The sequence below is a fragment of the Elephas maximus genome, chromosome 1 (genome assembly GCF_024166365.1).
Source record: "Elephas maximus indicus isolate mEleMax1 chromosome 1, mEleMax1 primary haplotype, whole genome shotgun sequence".
NCBI lineage: Eukaryota > Metazoa > Chordata > Mammalia > Proboscidea > Elephantidae > Elephas > Elephas maximus.
The window spans coordinates 143,109,063-143,130,741 of NC_064819.1; the positions used below are offsets into that span (position 1 = coordinate 143,109,063).

The 21,679-nt window shown below is 39.6% G+C and overlaps 1 protein-coding gene across 1 annotated transcript in view; it reads left to right on the forward strand.

The window, feature by feature from the left end:
• The window catches only part of SH3BGRL2 (SH3 domain binding glutamate rich protein like 2), a 66,778-nt gene that overhangs the window by 30,083 nt on the left and 15,016 nt on the right, over window positions 1–21,679 (forward strand). The window contains exon 2 of the mRNA XM_049896160.1: window positions 3,774–3,959. Coding sequence (XP_049752117.1) covers window positions 3,774–3,959 — 186 coding nt within the window. The remainder of the gene's footprint in view (window positions 1–3,773; window positions 3,960–21,679) is intronic.

The window sequence follows — 21,679 nt, forward strand, 5'->3', positions numbered from 1 at the left end:
ATCACAACTTTTCTTTTTCAGTATCATTACTGCATCATAATATAGTAATTCTGAAGACAGTTTAAGTGGCAGTTAAGAATTTTATCAGATAGCATTACATTTGTAAGAAAACTTGATAATGAGTGGCATAACTAGGGAGTCTGTTTGTCTCACACAGAAAGGTTTTGAGTAACCTCTACAAGACTGGTGTGGCAGCTGCAAAATGTCACTAAGGACTTAGGCTCCTGTCTTTCTGCTAGACCATTTTAAGCATATGGTGCTTGTTTTCAGATTTGGAAAATGGTTGCTGTACCTCCAGGTATCACCTCTGCATCTCTACAAGGAAGGAAGGAGAAGGGCCAAGGGCCAAAGGGGCTTTGCCTTTTCAGGAAGTAGAGCCTTCCCCAGGAATGTCTGCCTACAGTCTCATTGCCAGAACTCTGTCCTGTGATCATCTCTAACTGCAGTGGAGTTTGGGTAAACATGAAGGGAGTATGGGTAAACAAGTTTTTGCAGCTGAGCACGTTGGTTTCCTAATGTGTCTGCCACAGCTTCTAAGTTTGTTAAAAAAAAAAAAAGAAAAGAAGATGAGTTGCGGGTACCATCTAAAAACAAAAACCATCTACCTGTGGATAAATTGACATGGGTGAAAGCAGCAACTGTTGCTCCACAATTCGCTACTTCTATTTGCTTTTTTTTATTTGCTTAGCAAATTTCTGTTGTTATTGGTTGTATGACACATTTCTTTTCAGAAAAGGTGAAACATGGGAAGAAGGAAGCTTTTATGTCAAAGAACTAATTGCGTTATGTTATTGTATTTGGAACCTGGATTTGTGCCCAACATCTGATGTGCCCTTGAGGGCTTCCTGTTGCCACATGGGAAACTTTTTTTACCTGGGAACCCACCCATCCAAGTCCCTACCTTCTGAGCTGGCCTGTCCCCCTGCCACTCCCACAGTTCCAGTCTCACCTTAGCAGGTCTTATGAAGCACCTGGTGGCGTGACTCATCTTCCTTCCTGATGGTAATGTCATAAACGTCCACTTGAAAACTTCCTTCTTTGGGTTAAATTTCTCTGACCTTGTTTATATGGGTGATTTGCTATAAAAAAAAAAAAAATAGTATTAGCTAATTTTGTGAGCATTATTAGAGTGGCAATGATTCACATGAATTTTAATATTTTAATTTTCAAATACTGGCTTTGTGGAAGGGTTGGACACAGATACTTTGAGACACTGTTAATGGGAGTGTAAATTGATGTGGCCTTGCTGAAAAGCGATTCAGCCTGTGTCCATTAGAAGCCTGAACAATGCCTGTGCCCTTTGAAATAGGGTTTCCTTCATACAGGTTTGTCCTAAAGCGGTATTGAGAGATGCAGTCAAAATAGAGATGTTTACTACACAGTGTTATTTCTAGTGGTGAAATTTAGAAGTATCCTAAATATCCAACAATAGATGGAATTGGCCAGGAAGCTACTAAAATCTACGCTTTTGAAAAATTTTTAACGATGGGGACAAATATGGTACTTTTTTTAGTAAAGGGGGCAAGATACCTGTTATTTTTACCGAGTGTGATCCTCTGAAAGGAAAGACCAGTTAACTCTTCCTAATACACAGTGAAGTTCATGTCTCCAGTTGAGCTGTAAGAGATTGTAGTCCAGTCATAAATGTTATAGGTGGTGTGCATATGTGTGTGTGCACACAGAGCGAGGGAGTGGGGAAGTAAGGAGGCTGTGTATGTATTTTTGATCAAATCCTAACATTGAGAATGTATGAGTTTTTAAGTAGTCGTATTTTGGAATAGGAGTGCATGTTATGTGTAATTAAATTAAGGTTTGCCTATAGACCAGTTTCATTTTTTATCACTGTAATGAGCATTTGAAATGCGTTAAGTACCACAGAGTTCTACATATGGATGGAAAATCTAGATGCTTCTCGCTAATTAAATTTCGACAGTGGTTATCTGGGCAGAGTAATTGTAGGTACTTTTTTTTTTTTTTAAACAATTTCTGATATTTAAAAAATGCAAATGAACTGCTTTTATAATGAAAGGGGCTGGATCATGAAGAACACTGAGGTGTGCTGAGGAATGTTTGTGCTCTCCCAAGGGCAATGGGGAGCCACAAAAAAAAGATTGTAAACTGAAAAATGACGTGATTGATTTGACAAGAACACACACTAGCTGTAGTGTAGGACCTTGATCAAAATAGGTAACCACTTTCGACCTTCTCAGTTTCATATTCTGTAAAATAGGAACAATAAAATCTACCTTGCTTTAAGGGGAAACTAAGTAGGATGGTACTTTTTAGTATGCTGTAGTTTCAAAATATTACCACATTTCTGAAATTGTATATCAGTGAGGAAAAAACGTTAACTTCTTCAGGCATGAGAAATGACTTAATTCAAGAAATTGAAGTAATGCCAATATCAAATCAATTACTGTAGCATAACCATGTAGTAATAGTCTCATTTGGAAATATTACTCAGTTTACGAATGTCCAATTTTGCTAGCTTTTCATTTCTGGCCATACTAACCACACCATCTCTGAAGGCATTCATAGACATCAACCCATCTATCAGGTCTCTTGTCGAATACCGTGTATCAGATTTCCAGTCCCAGAGACACATCTCATTGAGGCTTTTCCAGGGAAGGGAGAGGGATTGATGGGGAAAGTCAGTTAGGTAAAAGTGTTCTTCCAGCACTGCATTTTTTTCTTTGGGCCACCTGACCTCAAAGTGATTCTTTTCTCTGGACATTGTCAGATTTACTTCACCATTTAAGTTTGTTCTTTAAGCAAATTTCCAAGAATTAAAAAAAGCAAACCTGTTTTCTCACGTTTTACGTACTGTGTTTAAGACATTGGATATTGTCACCCACTTAAGTTATATGTACCATTAAGTGCTCAGCAGCTAACCAAAATGTCTGCAGTTCGAACCCATCAGTCGCTCCACGGGAGAAAGATAGCGCAGTCTGGTTCCATAAAGATTTGTAGCCTTGGAAGCCCTATGGGGCAATTCTGCTCTGTCCTGTAGGGTCACTGTGAGTCAGAATTGACTCAATGGCAATGGCTTTGCTTTTGGTGTCAATATGTACCATTAAATTAATAAGATAGGTAAAATTTTGAAAACCTAGTTTTTTTTGCAGCTCTAGAAGAGCATACCTGACCCCTAGTGCCTGAAGAATGGAAGGTGATAGATCAGAGGAATGAAAAGGGCTAAGAAATACAGAGTGCAAAGTAAGATGGTGTGTGTTGCTTACTCTTACCTGAGAAGTGGAGAACATTTTTCTCTTGTGAATTGATGAAAGGATGTTTTCGTGACATTGGCTACAGCTGTGGAAATGTCTCAAAGAGGCTGCTGATGGGAATAAAGATGTTGCTGCTCCTGCGAATCAATGAACTGTTGACATCTCAGATGGGCTATACCTGGTTTTCAAAGGGTTTGGAGCGGAGGAAGCTTTCATAATTGTAAATGTCAGCTTTTTGGGAGTGGGGGGAGGCATGAGTTATGGCCCTCTGAGAACCAAATAAATCTCACCTCGTGGTCTGTTCTTTTTAGGCAATCTGAGTTAATCCCAGAGTTCTGGGGAGTCCAGGTGAAGAAATCACTGTGCAGGACTTCCTTAGTTCTCTTTTGGAGATCTAGTGAGTGGGCAGTGCATGTTGCCTGAGCATACATCACCTCTTTTTGTATCAGTGACCTCTGACAATGAGAAATTAAATGTAATTCAATTTGGAAATATAGACATACTATTTCTGATGAGCATTTCTCCTGATTGGTTGTCTTCTCTCTTCAGATAAAGAAGAAGCAGCAGGATGTGGTTAGGTTTCTGGAAGCCAACAAGATAGAGTTTGAGGAGGTGGACATCACAATGTCAGAAGAACAGAGGCAATGGATGTACAAAAATATCCCCCCAGAAAAGAAACCTGCTCAGGGCAACCCTCTGCCCCCTCAGATATTTAATGGTGACCGATACTGTGGCGTGAGTAGCTCAATTTTTATAACAATGTTTGCATTACTTGAAACACATAGTCACCTGGGGTATATTTGGGTTTTTTCAGTGAGGACTGTGACCTCTTCACCCAGTGTCTGTTCAGTCCTCAAATCCAACAGAGGGTGAAGTTGAGAGGGGATGTGAGTCCAATGTCCAAACAGTGTGCATGAGCGTGAGTGGTTGTGTGGTGAGTGCCTGTGCATGTTTGCCTATCAGTCTACCTGTCTCTCTGTTTGCTTTAGAAAAGGGGGTAGGAAGGGAAGCTGTGTATATGTTTTTATTGCATTCTAAAATTTTAAAGCATATATATATTAATATTTTCAAAGTTTATCTCATTTATTAAGCAATAGGAATGTGACCCCAGATACTACTTCTAAATATTTCAGTATATAAACTACAGATCATAATGTTAGCAACAACGTTTATGTAGATTCTACTGTTGACTTTTGCTTGTTCATCCAGCCTCCATCATGTTACCTATAGGTAACTTCCAAACGAGAGATCAGTTTATTTTCAAATATGAAATCAGGTCGATATTTTAATTAATATGTTTTGGAAGACAGAGTAGAAGGGATAATTATTCTTTTTTTTAAATAATTTTTATTGTGCTTTAAGTGAAAGTTTACAAATCAAGTCAGCCTCTCACACAAAAACCCATATACACCTTGCTACACACTCCCTTTTTTTGGTTTTCGGGTCTAACGAGACAGCCCACTTTATCCCTCCACTCTCTCTTTTCGTGTCCATTTCGCCAGCTTCTAACCCCCTCCACCCTCTCATCTCCCCTCCAGGCAGGAGATGCCATCATAGTCTCAAGTGTCCACCTGATCCAAGAAGCTCACTCCTCACCAGCATCCCTCTCCAACCCATTGTCCAGTCCAATCCATGTCTGATGAGTTGGTTTCAGGAATGGTTCCTGTCCTGGGCCATCAGAAGGTCTGGGGGCCATGATCACCGGGGTCCTTCCAGTCTCAGTCAGACCATTAAGTCTGGCCTTATGAGAATTTGGGGTCTGCATCCCACTGCTCTCCTGCTCCCTAAGGGGTTCTCTGTTGTGTTCCCTGTCAGGGCAGTCATCGGTTGTAGCTGGGCACCATCTAGTTCTTCTGGTCTCAGGATGATGTAGTCTCTGGTTCATGTGGCCCTTTCTGTCTCTTGGGCTCGTAATCATCTTGTGTCCTTGGTGTTGTTCATTCTCCTTTGATCCAGGTGGGTTGAGACCAGTTGATGCATCTTAGATGGCTTCTTGCTAGCATTTAAGACCCCAGACACCACTCTTCAAAGTGGGATGCAGAATGTTTTGTTAATAGATTTTATTATGCCAATTGACTTAGATGTCCCCTGAAACCATGGTTCCCAGACCCCTGCCCCTGATACTCTGGCCTTTAAAGCATTCAGTTTATTCAGGAAACTTCTTTGCTTTTGGTCTAGTCCAATTGTGCTGACCTCCCCTGTATTGTGTGCTGTCTTTCTCTTCACCTAAATTAGTTCTTATCTACTATCTAATTAGTGAATACCCCTCCCCTGTCTTCCCTCCCTCCCTCCCTCCACCCTCTCGTAACTGCAAAAGAATGTTTTCTTCTCAGTTTAAACTATTTCTCAAGTTCTTATAACACTTGCTGGTCTTATACAATATTTGTCCTTTTGCAACTGACTGATTTCACTCAGCCTAATGCCTTCCAGGTTCCTCCATGTTGTGAAATGTTTCACAGGTTCCTCACTGTTCTTTATCGATGCGTAGTATTCCATTGTGTGGATACAGCATAATTTATTTATCCATTTATCCGTTGATGGGCACCTTGGTTGCTTCCATCTTTTTGCTATTGTAAACAGTGCTGCAGTAAACATGGATGTGCATATATCTGTTCGTGTAAAGGCTCTTATTTCTCTAGGATATATTCCAAGGAATGGAATTGCTGGATTGTATGGTAGTTCTATTTCTAGCTTTTTAAGGAAGCGCCAAATCGATTTCCAAAGTGGTTATACCATTTGACATTCCCACCAGCAGTGTAGAAGTTTTCCAGTCTCTCCACAGGCTCTCTAACATTCATTATTTTGTGTTTTTTGGATTAATGCCAGCCTTGTTGGAGAGAGATGAAATCTCATTGTAGTTTTGATCTGCATTTCTCTAATGGCTAATGATTGTGAACATTTCCTCATATATCTGTTAGCTACCTGAATGTCTTCTTTAGTGAAGTGTCTATTCATATCTTTCGCCCATATTTGTCTTTTTGCAGGTGAGTTTTTGCAGTATCATGTAGATTTTAGAGATCAGGCGCTGACCAGAAAAGTTATAGCTAAAAAATTTTTCCCAGTCTGTAGGTAGTCTTTTTAATCTTTTGGTGAAGCATAAGTGTTTGATTTTTAGGAGCTCCCAGTTATCTAGTTTTTCTTCTGCATTCTTTATAATGTTTTGTATACTGTTTATGCCATGTATTCGGGCTCCTAACGTTGCCCCTATTTTTTCTTCCATGATCTTTATTGTTTTAGATTTTATGTATAGGTCTTTGATCCATTTTGAGTTAGTTTTGTGCATAGAGTGAGGTATGGGTCTTGTTTCATTTTTTTGCAGATGGATCTCCGGTTATGCCAGCACCATTTGTTAAAAAGACTGTCTTTTCCCCCATTTAGCTGTTTTGGGGCCTCTGTCAAATATCAACTGCTCGTATGTGGATGGATTTATGTCTGGATTCTCAGTTCTGTTCTATTGGTCCATGTATCTGCTGTTGTACCAGTACCAGGCTGTTTTGACTACTGTGGCAGTATAATAGGTTCTAAAATCAGGTAAAGTAAGGCCTCCCACTTTGTTCTTCTTTTTCATTAATGCCTTATTTATCTGGGGCCTCTTTCCCTTTGATATGAAGTTGGTGATTTGTTTCTCCATCTCATTAAAGAATGTCCTTGGAATTTGGATTGGAATTGCTTTAAATGTATAGATGGCTTTTGGTAGAACAGACATTTTCACAATGTTAAGTCTTCCTATCCACAAGCAAGGTGTGTTCTTCCACTTATGTAAGTCTCTTTAGGTTTCTTGCAGAAGTGTACTGTAGTTTTCTTTGGGTATAATTACAATTGAATCTTTATCCATGAATAGTATAAATAACTTCTAAGAGATGATTCTAAACCACACTTTCATTTTTTTAGGAGACTGATAGATCATTATGAACATCTAAACTATATTAGTTGCCTTCCTAGTATGTGTAGCATACAAGAAAATGAAGTTACTTTTCTATCTTCTTTTTCTCTCCTTATGTTAAAAAAAAATCGAGGAGCTTCTTTCTAATGTGTACTTTAAGACTTGCCTTTGACATAGCTCTAGTCTATAAGTTAGTGTTCATTTGGGGGACCTGTACTATAGTTCTTTAAGGATGGCCTGGAAGGGATTGTGGTGCTGAGATTCTCAAGAGGAAATTAATACCTGGGTTGTCATTGTTGTTGTTAGTTGCTGTCAGGTTGGTCCCGACCCTACATACAACAGAATGAAACACTGCCTGGTCCTGTGCCATCCTCACAATTGTTGTTATGCTTGAGCCCATTGTTGCAGCCACTGTATTATTTCATCTCATTGAGGGTCTTCCTCTCTTTTGCTGACCCTATAGTTTACAAAGCATGATGATCTTCTCCAGGGACTGATCCCTCCTGATAACATGTCCCATATGTGAGACAATGTCTTATCATCCTTTGTCATTAGGGTGGACAAAAGGGAGAACAGAGTGCTTTTGGTGGCATGAAGGGGAACAGTTCCCTTTCCGTGTGTGTTTAAAGGGAAATGAAATGTTGAAACATGAAGCCATGAATAGATTGTGCTGACTTCTTACCTACACGTCATGAAGAGAACCCTGAATGTGGTACTAGGCATCACTTTGAGTTCTAGTACTACCTTGTGTTGGCTGTGACATCTTTGGAGTCATTTATCTCTTTAAGCCTCAGTTTTCTCATCTTTAAGCAAGGGATGAAAATATCTGTCTTCACAGGATGTTTGTGAGTGTTTCTAAAGCACTGCTAAAATACATGGATTATACAAAAATAAAGATTATTTTTGTGGAGTTTTTTACTATCACAATGTCATGTTTCATTAGAGAAAGTATGTAGTAACCAAGGGTGTATCCCATGCGTGATTACAGAGGATAGAAAAAGTACTTTTGTGTCTGCAAACCAAAATGTGGTAGTAGTTGAAAATGTTTGTACACTGCAGTTCAAAATGAAGGGGAGATAGTAGTAAAATAAAGGTCCCTGGGTGGTACAAACAGTGTGTACTTGGCTAGTGACTGTAAGGTTGGCAGTTTGAACCCACCCGGTGGCACCACAGAAGAAAAGGCCTGATGATCTGCTTCCATAAAGATTACAGCCAAGAAAACCCTATGGAGCAGCTCTACTCTGTAACACATATGGTCATCATGAGTTGATACTGACGTCATGGCACAAGACAACAACAATAGTAAAATAGTGCTAGAAGGCTTAAAACAAAAATCTAGCAGTTTTCTGTCCCTTAGACTTTGCAGGTGTGGAAAATGCTTTATTTTGGCTTCATAGTTGAGTGATAGTTTGGCTGGGTATAGAAGTCTAGGTTAGAAAGAATTTTGATGGAATTGCTTCATTATTCAGTTTCTAAAACAGCTGTTCAGAAGTCTAATGTCATTATCCTTGACCTTTTGTATGTGATAAGTTTCTTCTGTGTAAGATTTTAGGATCTCTTTTTCATATGTGTGTCCTAAAATTTCACTGTGCTGAGTGTTCAGTGGGCCTTTTTTGAGCTAAGAATTATATGACTGAGTTATTAAATATGTTATTTCTTTGGAAGTTTTCTTCCCAACTTTTTCCTTGTTCTCTGAAGTGCCTATTAATTCAATATTGGACTTTACATTAATCCTCTAAATTTCTTATCTCCTCCCCACCCCTCCTGGTCTGCCTCTTTGACTTTTTATTCTACTTTCTGGGAGATTTTAGCTTTACCTAATAATTCTTTGAGTTTTTTTATGTAACCTTTTCCTCCCTTTCTTAGTCTCTGATTTTCTTCATTGTAATAATTTGTGTTTTTATGATACAAATGTAAAATCTTTGCTCAGTGGAGATATTAAATGCTATTTCTTTGAATTTTTCCTCTGTTACCAATATTGCTTCTGTATCTACTGATTTTCTTTTTTTCCCCTTTGTTTGTTTTGCTCTTTTCTTTCAAGACTGAAGGGCTTTCCTCACATGTCCAGTGATCCTTGTCTTTTATTCATTTAAGACATGAGGCGTAGAAAGCTGACTAGAAACTGTGTGTGTCCCTGGTGAGCTTCACTGTGGGATGACTGGGTCACCTGTTAGCTTCGTTGCAGATGCTGATGGTAGTATTGTAGGTCTTTTCTCTGATAATGGTTTAATTTTTCCAGAGAATGGTCTTTTAATCTCTAACTTTGGAGATATCAGCCTGGTACTGGAGTTCTGGACCTGTAGGGTGAGGGAGCTGGAGGGTCTCACATTCTAATATGCACATTTTCACTTGGCCTTCCTGTTTTCACTCCCAAGCTCTTCAGTACTGGTGTTTATAAGTTTGTTGCTTCCCTGAATACATGTCTATTAATAATATATTTTTTAGCTCCTTTTACAGGGGGAGGGAGGTACCCTGGGAGTCTACCTTTTTAAATGGAGTTTCAAGTAATCTATTTCTACCTTTCCTCACTCACCTCACCTTCGCAATGCCCGATGCCTCTAATTCCTGGCCTTTTCTGGGCCCTACAGCTTGCTTTTTGTTGATGCTCCCTCTGCAGATTTGAGGTTTGACCACTTTGCTGTCTAATGTCCCTCAACATTTCTCCACCCATTTTCTGCAAAAGTGTGGTTTAGAGCATAGATGTCTCTTAGTTTTATGAGGGGTGGAGTTTCTTTTTTTCATTCTCCTTTGTAGTTTTGTTGACTTTTCAAGTGAGAGGGGGTAGAGACATCTTTGCTCTATTGCCATAAAAGCAGAAACCTTTAGAGCCCTTTGAGTAGAAGATTGTGTTCAAGAATGTAATGTAAAATGAAGTTAACACCTTATTTTCCCCTCTTTATGACTTTCTAAATCCCTATGTATCTTTGCCCTGCAGAGTCTATGGAAATTTTTCAGGTAGACTGTCTGGGAGCTGGCTAGAGGCTTACCTATTGATTAAACTGTTTCCAGTAAGTAGCATCTTCTCTGCTTGAGCAGTGTTAGTCCCATGGTGGTGATGACAGCAGCTGCTGGTGTATGTACTATGTCATTATATCCTGTTCTGGCAGGGGATTTGAAGGCCATGTCTGTTCTTATTAAAGTCAAGTAAATTTCACTTTGACAAAAGCATTAGAGAGCAACTAACCATAGACCTCATTCATCCCACTTGCCCCATGTACCTTGCTTTACCCAGTGATAGTTTGTGAGTGGTCTCATCAGCTTGGTTAACCTGTGGGAACCTACGACATTTCAAGTGACAAGATTCAGAAAGTCCTGCAGAGTCTCCTATTTCTGGTAACTGGCTGGAAATTTACTACTTTATTTTAAACTGGATGAGTTAGGCTTGTGAGACAAAGAGTAAGCAGCTGCTAAACTACTTTATAACCAATGTGGACAATTGCTTTCTCTCTAACCCCCGATGCTGTCGAGTCGATTCCAACTCATTTAGGATTTAAATATCCTGCCTTTCAGGAGGAATTCCCTGCTGCATGGAAGCTCTGTGGCATGACCAATCTGTTGTTCCCACCCCAGAATTTGAGCATTGAGGGCGGGTGATACAGAAACAGGGTCAGTTGGAGGTTATTAGTGGCAGTGAGTATCCAGAGATGTGCTGGGGTCAGTGGAAGCAGTGGCTGGTGTCCTGATGAGGTTGATCCTGGGGTGGGCTAGAGTTTGTTCTTGGCCACTTAGGCACTGAGGCTCCTGTCTGTTTTCAAAACTGGTTCTCCAGCGTAATCGTGGATTCTGTGAGTATCTCAGTATCCCTCCAGCAAATTCCTTTTATCTTAAGTTGTTAGTGTCTCTTGTCACCTGTTTTCAGTCAAGAACCTGGACTGACTCGTCTTGTTCATTCCGTGGAGTGACCCATCATGAGTAAGACTCTCCTCTTAGAATGGGCTGATGAGGTCCTAAAGGTCAACACCCCAACACCTAGGCTTTTCTGATTTGGATTTTAGAAAGCTTAGGACCTCATGTTCAAGGTTTTACAACTTTATTCTCTCTTCGAAGGATCCCTGGTAAGACTTTTGAAAAGATTGTTTGAGATCATAAATTTTAAATGTTTGGGAGTCTTTTTTTTTTTTTTTTGAGCATGGAAAAACTACCCCCTTAATTATCAGCTTCTACAAATCACCCTGATACATAAGGTTTCATTCAAAAACAAAAGATTATACACCTACTTCTCACTTATTGCTTACTTTGTATCCGACCTTTTGCATTTATGACAGTAGAAAAAAAATCTGACTATTGTGCTTATTAATGAGGAGCCAGAATGAGTGGAGGCAGTGAGGTTTGTGAGAGGGAGCGAGGCTGCATGGGCCATCACATCGTCAGTATCACCCAAGTCAGGTGAAGGAACTGGACCGGGCCCAGAGTGCAGGGTGGGCGGCTGTGAGGAGGCAGCGGGAGCTAGGGTTGCAGGAGGTGGGTGGGGGGCTCAGTAGTCTCTTCTTCCAAAGAGGCCTCTCTGCCACTTCCAGGGCTGGGGAGCAGGATGGTAGAAAGGCAAGGGGTAGGGGTCTGCACAGAGGCCTGGAGCACAACCAGGTAATGGTGGGCCCCTGCTATTCTAGAGGAAGCAGGCATCCCACAACTATAACCAGCACCACCCTCAACCTCCCACCCAGGTGGTGGGGAAGGGGGCTTATCGCACCACATGCATCACCAGCCGCACCGGTGGCTCCTGACATGGAATAAGCAACTGGGGGGACCCCACCACTGAAGACCGGGCATGGTCCCGACTGGCAGGATGCTGATTTTCCCATAATGACCTGGTCTTTGGAACCTAACCATGTTGATAAGTGAGGAGTAGGTGTACATATGTTCTTGTAGTCAAGAACCTGGACTGATTGCTCTTGTTGTGTTTTTTTGTAAGTGCTCACACACAAACATAAGAAACAGTCTTCAGTCAAAGGCCTCACAAGAAGTTGGAAAGAGATGGTTAACGGTTTTCATACTGAATTAATTGATCGTCAGCAGTATTTTATTATTAATGTTTCTTTTTTCCAATATTAAAACAAATACACTAAGTAGAGAAAATTTGAGAATGAGAATAGGAAAGAAGGGGGAACACTCGGTTTTGCTTTTCAAATAAGGTTGCCAACATTTGGTATATACCCTTTCTTTTTCTTATAAGTAGCTTTAAATTTTTTAAATCAGTTTTTGATCTACTATATATAGCACTTGGTGCCCTGCTTTATTTTTTAACAAAATTAGTTTCCATGTCATTGTAAACTTATTTTTTAGAGGTTGCATATTATTCCCTTGAGTGAATTATCATAATTAACTTAATCTTCTCCCTACTGTGGTCTATTTAGTTTGTTTCCAGTCACTGGAAACAAAGCAAGCTGTTCTGTAGAGTGACTAAAATGAATGCTATTTTAGGAAGTGCATTCTCATTACAGGCTATTCCCACTCCTCTTCCTGTCCTTAGGGCCCTCTGTCAACAAAAATGTTTTGGGGTATACTGTTATTGAGATACAAAGGGCTACTACTGGCAGCCATGGAATTTGGGTTCAAGGTCAAGAAAAAGTTAGTGAGATGAAAACTAGTAAAAATTAAAACAAGATGATTATATGTGTCTCTGGTAAAACCAGGTTTTTCAGTGTCTGCGAATGCCCAAAGTCATAGAATAAAGACGCCTGTCTTCCCAGAGTATCCATTTGAAGATTTGTGTGAAATGATCACACCTACGAAATACAATATTTTTAATAGCAAAACACTGTATTGTGGGGTGAGATGCAACTTTTCCATAGATAAAATAGAAGGCTTCAAAGAAACTTGATATTTGCAGGGGCTGCTTCAAAATATATTCTCCAATCCTGTAGATCAGGGGGTCAGGCCACCTAGTAAATATTTTAAGTTTTGTGGGTTATGTACTTCTCTGTCACATATATTCTTTGTTTTTTGTTTCACTCTTTGCTGTTGTCGTTGTTAGGTGCCTTCCAGTCGATTTTTGACTTACAGCAGCCTCATGTGACAGAATAGAACTGCCCTGTAGGGTTTTCTTGGCTGTAATCAACCCTATAAAAATCTTAAAACTATTCTTAGCACTTGGGCCCTATACTTTTTCCCCTGTTCTAGACAGTCCTTTTCTATTTTCTTTTGTCTCTGGGGGCTCTTTGGTAGCAACATTTGAGAAACGCTGGATTAGCTGTTTCCCATATCTCCTTCATGAAAATGAGGCATATCTTCTGGGAGAATAGAGTAGAACATAATGATGGACAGAAACTTTGACATAAGTTGTAGCCCGACAGTCTATAGTCATTATGTGTTAATAGAACATTCGTGGTACATTTAGAATCAAGAATAAAAAAAGGGAAACTAAAGTGTCAAATTTTCCTCTTTGTCCACATGATACTTTACATGGGCCTTGAGGCAGAGCCTTGAAAATCACCCCCACACCCATTTTCCTCACCTCATACACCCAGCTGGTTATCAGAATTTTGACCTCTTACATAATTCTGGCCTATTTTTCTCTCAAAACTCAATTCAGACATGCCTTGTTATTAAAAAAAAAAACTGGGCCATCACCCACCTGTCAGTTTATCATACTGTTGTAGCTTGCATTTTGCTATGATGCTGGAAACTATGGTACCAGTATTTCAAATGCTAGCGGGGTCACCCATGGTAGATTGGTTTCAGCATAGCTTCTGGACTAAGACAGACAGGAAGAAGGGCCTGGTAATCTACTTTCGTAAGTTAACCATTGCAACCTTACGAATTACAACAGAATGTTGTCTGACTTGCTTGCTTTGGACCTGTCATCAGTAAGGATCAATCACTAGAGGAGGACATCATGTTTGGTGAAGTAGAAGGCCAGCGAGGGTGAGGGACACCCTTGGTGAGATGGATTGGCACAGTAGCCACAACAATGGGATTGAACATGCTGGCAATTGTGAGGGTGACACAGGACCAGTCAACATTTTGTTCTATTGTACGCAGGTCACCATGAGTTGGAGTCCACTCAATGGCAGCTATCTCTCTCTCTCATATCACCCTCCCCCAGTTCCAATACACCTGTGCATTTTTTACTGCTATTATGATTTTTATCTTCATGTACTGGAATTTATTTGTTTTTACATGTCTTTGTCTTCATCTGGTCTCTGAATGCCTCGTGCTCACCTTCAGCAAGTTCTGTGGCCTATTTCATCTTCCTATCTTCAGTACCCAGAAGAATACTGGAACATGGAACTTGCTTCACAAACCTCGGTTATGTGAATGGGTGAATACACACACAAATATTTTCACCTGAGCAGATGGCTAGCCCATTCTATTAGGTCGTGCCTTGTCAAAGTTCTGAGCATTTAAAGCCTGTTAGACCTGACCATGCTGCATTCCTGTTTTATTAATAAAGGTCAAAACTGAATGTGTTAAAAGCAAGGTTATTGAACTGCCTTCTAAACGTAGATACAGTGAAACCTATTTGGGAAACTACCCGTTAGAAGCTCATCTATCTGTCCCACAGGTAGAATTTTCTTTGGAAACTTTTGACCTGAATTTAAAAATCTATATTTCAAGGCCTTCTGTCTAAAAGATCATTTATCTAATCAAGGAGAATCTTCTTCAGGTGTCTTCCGTGAATGGCATATACAGTGAAACCTGTGAGAGCTGGAACTTGATGGGACTCATTGTTTTTCCTGGTCTCACACGTTTTCTGCCCTTGAGATGGTAGTCTTACTACTTTTCTATCACTTGCTTTAGTGGAAAATATTTGCTTTTTCCTTCTCTGACTGGTATGTGGCTTTCGTAGGTTTTATTACATAGCCTTATATGGCATCCTCACAGATACCAGAAAGGGACATATAGGGTGGTAGGAAAGGTGGCTGGGTGGCGTGAACGGTTAAGCGCTCAACTACTAGCTGGAAGGTTTGTTATTCAAACCCATCCAGAGGTGCCTCAGAAGACAGGCCTGGCAATCTGCTTCTGAAAGGTCACAGCCTTGAAGATCCTGTGGAGCAGTTCTGCACACATGGGGTTACCTTGAGTCAGAATTGACTCAGTAGCAACTAAGCACAGCCACAGGAAAGGGTTGGTGTAGATTCCGGTTTGTCTCTGATTGCTGATAAGCTATGTGCCTGAAAGCATAACAGTTTAATTAGATATTCTTTGCAGTTGTGTCTCTTCTGTATAACCCTGGGTTTTATTCTTTTGTCTGTAATGTTTAATGTCTCACTTTCACCTTTACAGAGATGTTTGTCTGTATATTCTTTAGTGATGAATCACCAAAGTGTGTGTGACTTTTTCTAAAAATTATGGCTCGTGCTGTGAATATTGAAAACCTTCAGCCAGACAGTTTGCGGCTACCCCAATTCCATGCTTAGCAGTATAACTTAATACCTAAATTTGCCAGTTTTCTTTTTGTTAAAATTTTTCTGTCTCAGCCTTATGCAGTTAAAGTTAATGAGAAAATAGCAAACATCTGTTAAGACAGTAGAACCCTGGTGGTTAAGAGCTCTGCTGCTAACCAAAAAGTCAACAGTTCCAATCTACCAGCTGCTCCTTGGAGACCTGTGAGGCAGTTTTCCTTTGTCCTGTAGGGTCGCTATGAGTCAGGATCGACTTGACAACAGTGGTTTTTTAGATTAAGACAGTAAGGCCTGTTTGACACAAAGCTAGTGAGAAACGGTTTTAGATTTCTCAGCGCTATTGTTAGGAAATAACAGACCTTATGCTAATATTTGCTTACATTAAGCTTCAACTTGGTATAAAAGACAGAATAATTACAGAAGTTTTTCCTCACAGGATTAAATAAAAATAGAGGAAAGACATGTGCTTGTCTTGAAATGCATGTGCATTATTACAGTATGATATTTTCTTTCTTCTTGGGATACTTTCTTGATAGAATAATGGAATAGTGTTAGAAATTATTTTTTTTCTATTAAAAAAGCTTCCATTCAAGACTTTAAAAAAAGGAGCACAATAATAAAACTAAGCATTGCAGTGTTTTTGTTTTGTTTTATAACACTTTAAAAATGTAAAAACCATTCTTAGTTTGCAGGCTAAGGTGGCAGGTCATGAACTTTTTTTTTTTTTTTACTCTTACAAGTTAAAAAATGTACTGGTTTTATTTGTTTTAATTACAGTGATACCTTCTCATGGGAAAAAGAAAAACAAATTTAAATCCTGTAAGAGGGTCAGAAACCCTGGTCGCGTAGTGTTTAAGAGCTATGGCTGCTAACCAAAAGGTCAGCAGTTCGAATCTATTAGGCGCTCCTTGGAAACCCTGTTGGGCAGTTCTGCTCTTACTGTAGGGTTGCTATGAGTCAGCATTGATTTGACGGCACTGGGTGGTTTGGTTTTGTAGGAGGGTCAAAAGCGAAAAGTCAGTTTCCTTCTGCTCTATATATATGGCCTCTCTTTCAAGAGGTTCTGTTTTGTATTTTTCTAGTTATTACCATTCTGTGTTTCATATATTAACATCTGTATTTCTTGATTTTAAAATTTGTATTTATTTACTTTTTTCTTTAAAGGGTGAAGAAAAATTGGCATTTTTAAAGCTTCTCTTATTTCTCCCCTATTTTGATATAAACACACACATGATAGTTTATAACAGCCACATTCTCTTCTGTCACTGTAATAAGTTGTCCATGCTTCACTTACAAAAAGCTTTTCAGATTTTTAAACTCAATAAAATCAGCATTTACACTGTTACATAAATACCATTCCCTAAGAACTAGTTAATAATGTGAGCCCTTGGAGGAGGACATATAATCCTATTATACTAAACCCCTGTGGCTTACAGGAGAATGACACAAGTGTCAACATCCAAGGGATTCTCTTAATTCATATTACCCTTTTTTACTTACTCCACATCATACTCATTTGGCAAAGATATAAGAGACATATCTTCCCTTTCTTATATTTCTTGCTTATTTGCTTGGACTACATCCTGGAGGGAAAAACTAACATAGTGTGCCTATGCGCTAAACGTTCTGAATGCTTCCATTAAAAAAAAAAAAAGTCATTATTTTGCCGTCATTCTCAATGGATAATTTTGCTAGATATAAAACTACATTTAAAATTAGTTCCCTTAGGAAACATTACTCTTCTGTATTGGTGGTATTGATCTAACAACTTAAAGTCTACTTGATTCTTATAGGTAGATTATTTTATTTTTTCTTTCTGGAAGGTGTTATAATTTTCTTGGAGTTCTGGAATTTCATCAGGTTTTTTTTTTTTAGTTATTCTGCCAAAAAAATCCGTGGGATATTTCAATCTAGAAACTTTTTTTTTTTTTTTTTTCAGTTTAGAGAAATTTTATTCTGTTATTTCTTAGAATTTTTCCCCTCTTTTCCATTTATCTTTCTGTAGGATTTTTTTTAATGAACTTTTTGCTGTCATGTTCTGACTTCCGTTACTCTTAACTTGTCTTAATTTCCACTTCTTGGTCTTGATGCTCTAGGTTCTGGGAGGCATTCTCAACTTTTATGTTCTAGATCACCAGCTTGGTTTAAAGCCCTATTCCATTCTGTTATTTAATCTACTTACTAAAATTTTCGCAGTCAAATTTAATTTCCAGGATCTCTTGTTGTTTGGTTTCTTGCCACCCCTTTCAAGATAGGCTTGTTCTTGTTTTGTGGATGCAGTGTCTTTAATCTCTCCAAGGAGAGTAGTAATTAAAAGCAGTTTTTAAAGTTTATTAAGTTCTTTGAATTGTTTCTTTGCTTCCCAGAATCAGTTTTTTTTTTTTAAATGTATTTATTGTGCTTTAGGTGAAAGTTTCAATCAAGTCAGTCTCTCATACAAAAAGCCATACCTATCCTGCAGTGCACTCCCAGCTGCTCTCTCCGTAATGAGGCATCACACTCCTCTCTACCCTGTATTCCCCATGTCCATTCAACCAGCTTCTGAGCCCTCTTCTCATCTCGCCTCCAGACAGGAGTCGCCCACATAGTCTCATGTGTCTACTTGAGCCACAAAGTTCACTACTTATCAGCATAGTTGTCTGTCTTATAGTCCAGGCCAATCCCTGTCTGTAGAGTTGGTTTTGGAAATGGTTCCAATCTTGGGCTATCAAAGGGTCCAGGGACCATGACCGTCAGGGTCCCTCTGGTCTCAGTCAGACCATTAAGCCTGGTCTTTTTACAAGAATTTGAGATCTGCATCCCACTATTCTCCTGCTCCATCAGGGATTCCCTGTTGTGTTCCCTGTCAGGGCAGTGATCGGTGGTAGCCAGGCACCATCTAGTTCTTCAAGTCTCAGGCTGATGTAGTCTCTGGTTTATGTGGCCCTTTCTGTCTCTTGGGCTTGTATTTACCTTGTGTCTTTGGTGTTCTTCATTTGCTCCAGGTAGGTTGAGACCAATTTATGCATCTTAGATGGTCGCTTGCTAGTGTTTAAGACCCCGGACACCTCTCACCAAAGTGGAATGCAAACTGTTTCCAGAATCACTTTTGTTGTTGGTTTTTTTCTTCCTCTTTTTGGACTCTGGGTTAGGTTTTCTCCAAAGTTGTGCTGGCGTGTTACCCTTTGAGTATACACATATACCCATTGCTGTCGAGTCGATTCTGACTTATAGGGACCCTATAGACAGAGTAGAACTTCCCCGTAGGGTTTCCAGGGAGCACCTGGTGGATTCGAGCTACTGACCTTTTGGTTACCAGGCTGTCTCTTTACCACTGCACCATCAGGGCTCTACCCTTTGAATAACAAAACAAAACAAGGAACCCTGGCTGCTAGGCTGCTAACAATAAGGTTGGCAGTTCGAATCCACCAGCTGCTCCTTGGAAACCCTGTGGGCTAAATAAGACTGTGTAAGTGGGTGAATGGTAGCAGAGAAGCAGGCTCAAACCCCTCGGTGCTAAAGAAAGGAGAACCTTAGACAGCAAAAGACTTCGATGTGTGTCCCTCTAGGATCAGTTTTCTTTCCATCTTTTCCCCTTCTGTATCTGATGTGAAGGAGCTCTGGTGGCTCAGTGCTTAGGTGCTTGGCTGCTCATGGAAAGGTTGGCAGTTCTAACCGACCAGCTGTTCCATAGGAGAAAGATGTGGCACTCTGCTTCTGTAAAGATTACAACCATGGAAACTGTGGGGCAGTTCTGTTCTGTCCTGTAGGGTTGCTATGAATTGGAATCGACGGCAATGGGTTTGGTTTTTTTTGGGTGTCTTTTGTGGGGCCCAGAGTGATCACAGGCTCTTGTCTTCTCTCAGACCCCTAGAGCTTCTTGGGGAGTTTTCAGCAGGTAGGCAGTCAACATTCTTTTGAGAGCATTTCTTGGAAGCTCTGTCTACACTGGGGAAAGGACTGACTGGTGTAGCCATTACATTATACTTCTTTATCACTTTGATGATTCCCCCATCACAGCTGCTCCAGTTCACTGTACTTATTATCTCAGATTTGCAGTTTCTTTGGGGATTCCTTGAGAAGGTTGCTCTTCTCTTACTTTGGGCTGTGGTTTTCCCCTGCTTTTTTCTCTATTGGTCTAGTCCTGTTTGTTTTATGTATTCCAGGTATTAAAAATTTTTATTGCTTGTTCCATTTCCTGTGTTTAGCACAAAAAATTTCTCCACTCTAGTATCAATTGATGCTTGGGTGGGAGGGGAAGTAGATGATTTGATTACTCTGCCATCTCGAACCAGTATAGTCAGAAATACTAAACATGAGTTCCAAAAAAATAAAAAAACAAACCCGTTGCTGTCAAGTCGATTCCGACTCATAGTGACCCTATAGGACAGAGTAGAACTGTCTCCCACAGGGTTTCCAAGGAGCAGCTGGTGGTTTCGAACTGCGGTTTTGGTTTGCAGCCAAACACTTAAACCACTGCTCCACCAGGGCTCCTAAACATGAGTTAGGAATTTAAAATCCTCAGCTTTCAGCTTGCTCATATTTTTGCCATTTGGCAGAAAAATTGCTGAGCGAAGCTGACAACTACATCTTACCTTTCCTGCCAGGATTGGAACTGTCAACTATTTTTTCCTTCAGTATCAAGATTTCATAAAATAGAATATAGCATTAATGATCCTTAACCACTAAATCAAGAAATTCTGTTCAGAGGCTACCCTCAGGCTTGAAAGAAAACTAAGAAAGAACTTCTGCCCATTTTAAGCAGCAGCAGCAACTCTTACAGGCTTCAAAAAAAATTTTTTTTTAGGTTTTCATCTCTTAGGTAAACCCAGTTTACCTTGGCCCATTTAGAACTGATTGCTGCCACCTTTCCTGGTAAGCCACGTGTTGTTTTTGTTCCCCGCAGCCTTCTGTTTGGTTATGCCTTTGCCTTGTGGGAATAATATGGTCTGTCACTTAATTGTCATCAACTTAGCCGTGGGAAGCAGTGCAGCTTTTCAGAGTGACTACTGTGGGTTTTCCTCACTGTTCTTAGGGAATAGTAAAAGGGCAAAGAGCTTTTAAGGTCTTTGTCTCAAATGCTCGTCTAGTCCATAATAGTCTAATCGGAGTGCAGGAATAATGTCCTTAAGTGAGTTTTGTGGAAGAATGAGACTATTGTTAACTGTACCTGTTATAGATCTTAGGATAAGCTTATGAATGTCTCTAACATTGGTTTGCACTGGAATACAAACAGGAGTATAGGTGATAGAAGCTTTTTTTCCCCTTGTTTTAATTTATTTTTTAAACAGCTCTTTAGCTTGCTTTGACCTTAATATTACAGTATTCAGATGAGTATTACCTTGGTGAGTAAGTGCTGGGTTATATTAATATCTGTACAGCTCGTAAAATTTTTCTTTTCTAAAGTTGGCACTAGAAACAGTATATTTTTCGCCCTTGGTCTTAAATGTAGTGAAAATATCCCAGCTTCTGAAACTGGGTATTTTTTCTTGAATATGATTTGTATATTTGTACCCTTCTCCAAGAGTCCCTGGGTGGCATATACAGTTAAGTGCTTAACTACTAACAGAAAGGTTGGAGGTTTAAATCCACCCAGAGGCACCTTAGAAGACAGGCTTGTGATTTGCTTCTGAAAAGGTATAGCCTTGAAAACCCTATGGAGCCGTTCTGTTCTGCACACGTGAGGTCGCCATGAGTCAGGATCAATTCAGTGGCAACTGGTTCAGGTTTTTTTTTCCCCTTTTCCAAAGGAGATATTAACTATTCACATTATATTCTATAGTTACAGACAGTTGATTGTCCTGAAATGTGTAATTTGCAGACCTGTATTTACAAACACTTCAGAGTGCCTTTGACTAGAAGGAATTCAGCAAACTTATTTAGAAACTTTATAGTGAGTTTTTAATATGCAATGCTTTTATCCTTTTGGTAGGAACCCGATGTATTTAAAAAAATATAAACCTGACAAGTGAAACAAATTTGATAAGAAAGCAGAATATATTTTTTAATTGGAGAATGTCTAAAGCTATAAGAACTTACATTAACAATTTTAAAACTCCTAACACTACATTGCTTTTAAATTGTTTCACATCATACAATTTATTGTCTCTGAAAGGAGCTATTAACGATTAAGAAGTCATAGATTTTAAGTTACCAATCACCTACTCATTGCCTAAACATTACAAAGGAAATAACTTCTTCTCTTGCATTCTTTAGGATTCATCAGGCCAATCAAAGCTTTTGATTGG